The following is an 8377-nucleotide window of genomic DNA, read 5'->3' as shown; positions in this document are numbered from 1 at the left end:
TGTCCTAATCTCACTTCATTCTTACGGGGCTAGGATCTTTATAATCCCTAAAACTGTCATTGCCAGGATTGAAGTTGTGTGCAGACGTTTTCTATGGCATGGTGCTGAACCGAAAGTGGGGCCGGCATTGGTGTCATGGGATGCTATTTGTCACCCTTTCAAATAAGGAGGGCTTGGGATTAAAAAATTGTATGAATTGAATATTGCAGCCTTAGGTAAGTATGTTTAGTGGATTGAACAAAAAGCAGATCATTTATGGGTGAAATGGGTATATTCAATCTACATTAAATGGTGTACTTGGAGGGACTATGAACCAACACTTAACAGCAGCTGGGCTTGGCGGAAAATCTGTCAAGTGAAGACTATCCTTCATCAGTTATTCTATGGCACTATGGGAAGACTGAATGGAAACTATTTGATCAAGCAAGGTTACCAGTTCCTTAGGCCTCATGTAGAGAAAGTTAAATGGGCGCCTCTGGTGACAGTCAGATGGATTTTACCAAGACACAGATTCTTTGTTTGGCTCATGGCTCAGGAGAGACTATTAACGCAAGATAGGCTTCAGAAAATGCAGATCACTCAGGATAATTTATGCTACCTGTGTGGTTTGGAGAAGGAAGAGCATAAGCATCTATTTTTTAAATGTGACTACAGTAGGAAATGCAGGGACCTGGTACACTGCTGGTGCCTTGCTCATTTACCTGCTCAACAATGTTGTGAATGGTGCCTTAAGTGGAGATCCAGAAATCAGGCGAGGAAGAAGCTGATAGCAGTTATCCTGGCTGCATTGATGACTAATATTTGATGGAGCAGGAACAAATGTAGGGTGGAAATGATACTCATTAGGCCTGAGCTGCTAGTTAGCCAGGTTCATAATGAAGTGCGGATGAGACTTAATAGTGTTAAAATTGTAAGCAACAATAGCAAAGTGATGAATTGGATAGAGATGATATGTAAGAATTAGGGTAAGTATAGTGCTTACCTTAACAAAATGTTGTAAGGGTCATGGTTAATTATTTTAATGATAAGCTTACATTTCCCCGAAAAAAAAAAGAGTGAAACAATAAACAATAAACAAGTAAACAGTGAAGGAATTATACCAATCTTAAAATGAACAAATGGAAACAAAAAACCGTGTTTTAAAGTAAGAAAACCGTTTTGTTTATTTTCGAAAAAAGGTCGTGTGAATTATAAACTTGTGCATTCGTTCTTATTGTTATCGTTATAAGATAATAGTGCTTAATTGATTTCTTACTCGTTCATTAACGTGAACTTTTAGTAGAATCATTAGTGTTTTCTTATTAGCGTAAGTTAGTCACTCGAGTATTTAACGGTACTCATTGAGTTACAGCTAGAGTTAGTTGTACGAGTTGGGTTAGTAAATTTGTAATCCGTAGAAAGGTACTAAATTTATTAATCGAGAATAGTGGACGTAGGTTTCGATTCGTGAAACTGAACCACTTCAAAAACCGTGTGTCTCCTCTCTTTCATTCTTTCGTTTACTTTGTTTTAATCGTTCATTAGTTGATTAGTTAAAGTTTAATCAATAAACTTTAAATAATCAATTATATACACATAATCGAAAAAGCTTTCAAAAGTTTTAAATCCTCAATTCACACCAGCCCCCCCTCCCCCCTTGAGTATTTTGGATCGATAGACTCTTCAATTGGTATCAGAGCCTCGTGCTCTTGACTGCCTAACCGCAAAGAGGCTGATCTGTCTATCTTTTATTTATCTTATCGTTTTATATTCCGCTGCCTATCACGTGATAAATGGATTCCAAATATCTCAAGTGTCCCGTCTTTGATGGGAAGAATTATGGATTGTGGAAAAACATGATGACTCATTATGTGAAAGGTCACGATTGGGAGTGTTGGAGGATTATCCAAAATGGACCGTACAAAATTCTTGTAGCATCCGAAGGAGGCACTACCTATGAAAAGAAAGAAGAGGATTATGTCGAGGCTGACTACAAGAAGGCCAAAAAGAACTCCAAAGCAACAAGTCTCCTGCAAAACGGAATGACTTCTACAGAGTTTGATCGGTTTTCTTCGTGCTCTACGGCCAAGGAGATATGGAATGGGCTTGAACTAGCTTATGAAGGTAATTCCATTGTTAGGAAGCACCGAATAGATTTGCTAATGCAAAAATATGAGCTATTCATTATGGAGCCTAATGAGTCCTTGGATAGTATGTCCGCAAGGTTTTCAAGCATTATAAACGAACTAAAAAACCTAGGTAGGAAGTTCTGTACTGAGGACATTGCTAGAAAGGTTCTTAGGAGCCTGACTAAGAAGTGGCGTGCTAAAGTCACTACAATTGAGGAATCACGAGATCTTGAAAACCTATCCTATCAAGAACTCATTGGTGCTCTCATGGCCCAAGAAATTACTCTTAACAAAGATGACGCTGAACCAAGCCGAAACAAGAGTATGGCCTTAAAGAGCGAAGAAGTTGACTCTGAACTAGAGGATGAAACTGTTCTGTTTGCACGCCGGTTCAAAAATAAGATCTTTCAAAACAGACAAACAAAATCATCCTACAACAACAACAACAACAACAACAACAACAAGTCGTCCAACAAAAATGTTATAGAATCAAAGTCATCTTTCGCAAACAGAGGTTGCTTCAAGTGTCGAGAATCTGATCACATGATCAAGGATTGTCCAACATGGGAGAAGATCAAGGATAAGACAAAACGTGAGAAGACAAAGAGATAATTCAAACAGGTTATGATGGCTTCGTGTTGGGGAGACCTCGACTCAGAAGATGATGAGGGATCTGAAGACAACGAAGTAGACAACCTTTGTCTCAGCAGTGTTAGTCTTGACCTAATCTCCGACAGCGACGATGAAAGCACAAACTCACACTCAAATTATTGCTTTCTTGGAGAATCAAACGAAGATGATGATGAAGAGGTAAGTTATCTTGAGCTTAAAAAACGCGTTAAGAAATTGTCTAAAAGTGCTTTAATTGATTTCTTTGAACAATCTCTCGATAAGTGTCATGAACAGGACTTGGAGCTAAAAGATCTAAAGGAACAGATTCTCGAAATTGCAGAAGAGAATCATACTCTGAAGGCCAAAGCTAAGAAGTTAAAATCTAAGGTTATAGCTGAGAAAGCAACAACGTTAGATTCTACTATGGCTGAAAAGAAGGAATTAGAGTCCAAAGTTATAGCTAATGAAGCTATAACTTCAGATCTAAAGCTTAACATCAAGCACCTTCAAGCCAAACTTATAGCTAATGAAGCTATAACTTTAGAACTTAGAAAAGCCAAAGAACTTTTGGAAACTAAGGTCACATCTGATGAAGCAGTGATCTTAGACCAAAAGAAAGAGATAGATTCTCTCTCAAAGCAATTAAAGGAATCTAAAACAGAGATGATCAATGTTAAGAAACAACACTCAGATGTTGTACTCATTCTTAACAAAAGGTTTCAAGACTTTCGCGATAATTACAAAAAGGAGAATAACTCAGATCACACGAAATGTCAAGAAGAAATCAAAACCCTGAAGGACTTACTCTTACATGCTAGGAAAGTCCATGATAAGTGGGAGGGTAACACAAAAGTCCTAAACTTCCTAACCGAACAATCTAACAATAATATGAACATGGGGTTAGGACATGAGTGCTACAGCCGTAGAGATCACTCTAAATGCAAATCAATACCTTCGGATTTTGATTTCAAAAAATGGAAGTATGCTGATCTTCCTGAATATATGATTTGCAAATACTGTGGTCATACGGGTCACATCCAAAACAACTGTGTCAAAAAGACTCATGATATACGAAAAAATACCGAACATGCTAAAACGGTTGACACAATTGTCGAGGATGATGAAACCCCCATAAATGAACCTAATAAAGAAAGGAATAATAAATTTCGTTGGTTCTATGACATGGCCTTTGACTACACCAAGAAACCTAGCACTACACAAAACCCTTGTCAACCTAAACCTAGTAAACCTGTTCACAAAGGAAACAGTCAAGATAGACCCAGAGAAATTCCTAAACCGAGAAAAAATCCTAAACCTAGAACTCCTCCCAAGCAAAATAATCCAAGAGTTAGAAAAACAGTCATTAGACAAGTTTGGGTTCGAAAGGATTTAGTATATAGAGTAACTAATCATAAGGGACCCAACTTAGCTTGGGTACCTAAAAACTGTATCTAATCCCTTCTGCAGGAAGTAGTGAAAGAAAACAATCAATGGTATCTTGACAGTGGATGTTCAAGACACATGACTGGAGATAAGAATCTGTTTCTTTCACTCAAGCCCCTCAATGGAGGAAAAGTGACGTTCGGGGACAACAAAAAGGGAAAAGTAATCGGCGTTGGGAAAATCGGAATTTCTAAGTCTAACGCGATCAGTGACGTTTATCTCGTGGACGGTCTAAAACATAAGTTGCTAAGAATATCTCAACTATGCGACAAAGGTAACAAAGTTGTTTTCCATACTGATAGTTGTCGCATTATAATCGAAGGAACTAGCAATGTTATTCTAGAAGGCCACAGGAAAAGAAATGTCTATATGGTAGATTTAAATGCTGTCCCTACTAACTCTTTCTCATGCATGAAAGTTACACTTGATGATCCGTGTTTGTGGCATAAACTCTTTGGTCACATTAGCTCACTAACTTTGAACAAACTCAAGAAGTATGACTTGGTTGAAGGTTTGCCTAAGATCAACTTCGACCAAGAAAAGATGTGTGACACGTGTGCAAGGTGCAAACAAGTAAGATCATCGTTCAAACCGAAAAGAGTAGTAAGTACAAATCAAGCCTTGGAGTTAGTACACATGGATTTATGTGGACCAATGAAGGTAAGGAGTAGAGGAGGATCCAGGTACGTCTTTGTTCTTGTAGATGATTACTCAAGGTATGCATTGCCTATCTTTCTTCATTCAAAAGACGAAATGTTTGATGAATTTGATTGTTTTATGAAACGTGTTCAAAACAAATATAAGACTAATCTTGTATCTATTCATACGGATCATGGCACCGAGTTTGACAATCAAGCCTTCATAGAGTTTTGTTGAGTTAATGGTGTAGGGCATAACTTTTCTGCACCAAGAACTCCTCAACAAAACGGTGTCGTTGAACGTATGAATAGAACTTTGGAAGATATGGCTCGTACAATGCTTTTGTGTAGTGGTTTACCTCGTAACTTTTGGGCTGAAGCCATTAGTACTTCTTGCTACATCCATAATCGTGCTATGATCCGACCTATTCTTAATAAAACCCCCTACGAACTCCTTAGAGGTCGAAAACCTAATATCTCCCATCTTCGTTGCTTTGAGAGTAAATGTTTTGTTCACAATAACGGTAAAAACCGGTTAAGTAAGTTCGACCCTAGAAGTGATGAGGCGATTTTCATAGGATACTCAGATCATAGCAAGGCTTACAAAGTCTTCAATAAGAGAACTCTCTGTATTGAAGAAAGTGTCCACATTATTTTTGATGAAGATAACGTGTTTGATAAGCCTTTACAGGATGAGGAAGAAGACCTGGATGAACCCGACTTTTGTCTTTCAAGAGACGATCCCCCGGAACTGGAATTGGAGGATAATGAAATTGAGGGAACAAGTGATGAACTTGATCGTTCCTCAAAAGATAAAAAGGAGAAAACCAAAGTTATAGTTGATGATACTATAACATTGACTCAAAATAAGGACTCCCAAACTAATGTTATAGGTAATGTTACTATAACATTGGATCCAAATCAAGGTGTAGAGTACGATGTTTTAAACGGCTCAAATACAAAACCCGGATTGTATTCAGGGGGAACTTCCTCCAATTCCGATCCAAATGAAGCTGGGACAAGCTCAAATAACGATGAAGAACCAAGTACTTCAACAAAATGGAAATACAAGAGCTCACACCCCATGGACAATATTCTAGGGAATATTAAGAAGGGTGTTCAAACTAGACCTTCCTTGAATAACTTCTGCTCTTTCTACTCTTTTCTATCCATGATCGAACCAACAAATATCAATGAAGCTCTTGCAGAATCAGATTGGATTGTAGCTATGCAAGAAGAGTTACAACAGTTCGAACGAAACAAGGTTTGGCATTTAGTTCCTAGACCAAAGGATCGATCTGTCATTGGAACAAGGTGGCATGGGTCTTTAGGAACAAACTAGATGATGTCGGAGTCATTATCAGAAACAAAACAAGATTGGTGGTCCAAGGTTATAATCAATAAGAAGGAATAGATTATGACGAGACTTTCGCACCTGTTGGCTGTCTTAAAGCTATTAGACTTCTGATAGCATTCACATCACATAAGGGAATGAAGCTCTTCTAGATGGATGTCAAGACAGCATTTCTAAATGGATATCTACAGGAGGAAGTCTTCGTTGAACAACCCCCCGAATTTAAAAATAGCAAATTTGAAGATCACGTCTTCAAGTTAGATAAAGCTTTATATGGATTGAAATAAGCACCTAGGACATGGTACGACAGATTATCTAAGTTTCTACTTGACAGTGGATTCGGTAGAGGATCCGTTGATAAAACCCTATTTCTAAAATCCGAGGGTTCTGACCTTTTGGTGTTTCAAATATACGTCGATGACATTATCTTTTGATCGACCAACCGAAACCTAAGCAAATATTTTTCTGAGTTGATGACCTCCGAGTTCGAGATGAGTATGATGGGAGAATTGAAATTCTTCCTAGGTCTACAGATACAACAAACTGATGAAGGCATTAAAATCCATCAACAAAAATATATCAAGGAATTAATTCGAAATTTCGGAATGGAAAATTCCCATGCTATGCCTACTCCAATGGTCGAGAAAAAGAAATTGACATTAGATGAAGACGGTAAATCGGTTGATGAAACTACTTACCGTGGAATGATTGGGTCACTGTTATATTTGACCGCAAGTAGACCCAATATTATGTTTAGTGTATGCGTTTGTGCGAGATATCAATCATCTCCAAAAGAATCGCATATGACGGCCGTAAAATGAATTTTACGATATTTAATTGGAACGGCCAAGCTGTATTTATGGTACCCGATGGAGTGTAAATTTGATCTCGTCGGTTATTCCGATGCCGACTACGCAGGATGTTCTCTAGACAGAAAAAACACATCGGGTGTCGCTACATTTGTCGAACCGTGCATTATTACGTGGGGTTCGAAGAAACAAAATTCGGTTGCTCTCTCAACTGTTGAAGCCGAATATATCGCTGCAGGACTGGTATGTACTCAATTATTATGGCTTAAGCAACAATTATGTGATTATGGTGTTGATGTAGGATGTATTCTTATTTTATGTGATAATACTAGTGCGATAATAATTTCTAAAAATCCCGCACAACATTCACGTACCAAACATATTGAAATAAGACACCATTTTATTCAAGACCATGTTGAGAAAGGGAATATAAAACTTGAGTTTTATAGTACTGAAAAACAATGGGCAGACATTTTGACAAAATCATTAGCTAGAGGACGTTTTGAGACTTTACGGTTGGAAATTGGTTTAATCGGTGGCACCTAAACTATCATAATTATTTCCTAACCGTATGACTGGCTAGTTAAGATGAGATTATATGACTGTGTTCGTATTTTCCGTTGCAGTACATTCTTATATAGTATTTTATTATTTTAAGAGAATATTCCGTTTGCTAGTCTATTATATTTTGTGTTGTATACAAACCATAACTCTTGTTCATCACATATACATTCTAAGGTTTAGAGCTTCATAAACCAATGACATTCATGATTGGTTTCATTTAGGATGTGAGTAGTACTTCTTACATGGCATGTAACATCAAATTGCATAAGCATGAGATTTGTCTCTTATTGTATGTATACACTCGGTTTGTGGTGGTGACACATGTGGAGAGGCGACCCTTCCTTTACGTTTTACCTATTAACCTCACATTAGCCAAATTTATCCTATTTTGACCTATTTATTCATGTACATTCTATATGGCCTACCCTTGTCAAGCTAGTCTTATTGGTATATTTGGAAGTCTTGTTGTGGTCAATTTGGTTGGTGTTGTGATGAATATTGGAAGGAAGGAAGAAAAATATGAACTGAAAAAATGAAATAAAAAATTATACAAAAAAAGGAGAAAAATGTTATTATAAAAGATGGAAAAGCAGAAATCTCTTATTACTCCTATTCTTATTCATTTCCATATTACTTGAGGAGAAGTACTTTTTGATGTGAGTGAGTATGTGCCGTACTTGGCATGGTACATCATCTTTAATGTTGAGTTGGAAAGTGGAATATGGTTACTTTTGGTTGTGATCGGTGCTAGCTTGGCTTTTACCTCCACATATCCAAATTATTTTGCCCCTTCTTACCCAATTACCTCACCTCACATTACTTTGTCAGTCCTCGGCATGTGTTTTGGAC

At 37.5% G+C, this 8377-nt stretch overlaps 1 protein-coding gene across 1 annotated transcript; it reads left to right on the top strand.

The window, feature by feature from the left end:
• The first annotated feature begins 391 nt into the window (after positions 1–391).
• LOC141640734 (uncharacterized) lies at positions 392–805 on the top strand. The gene has a single exon (XM_074449416.1). It carries the CDS (start codon positions 392–394, stop codon positions 803–805), a length of 414 nt encoding a protein of 137 aa, XP_074305517.1.
• Positions 806–8377: the final 7572 nt, after the last annotated feature.

Source organism: Silene latifolia, chromosome 2, assembly GCF_048544455.1.
Source record: "Silene latifolia isolate original U9 population chromosome 2, ASM4854445v1, whole genome shotgun sequence".
Lineage (NCBI taxonomy): Eukaryota > Viridiplantae > Streptophyta > Magnoliopsida > Caryophyllales > Caryophyllaceae > Silene > Silene latifolia.
This window is presented reverse-complemented; position numbering and strand designations above follow the sequence as displayed.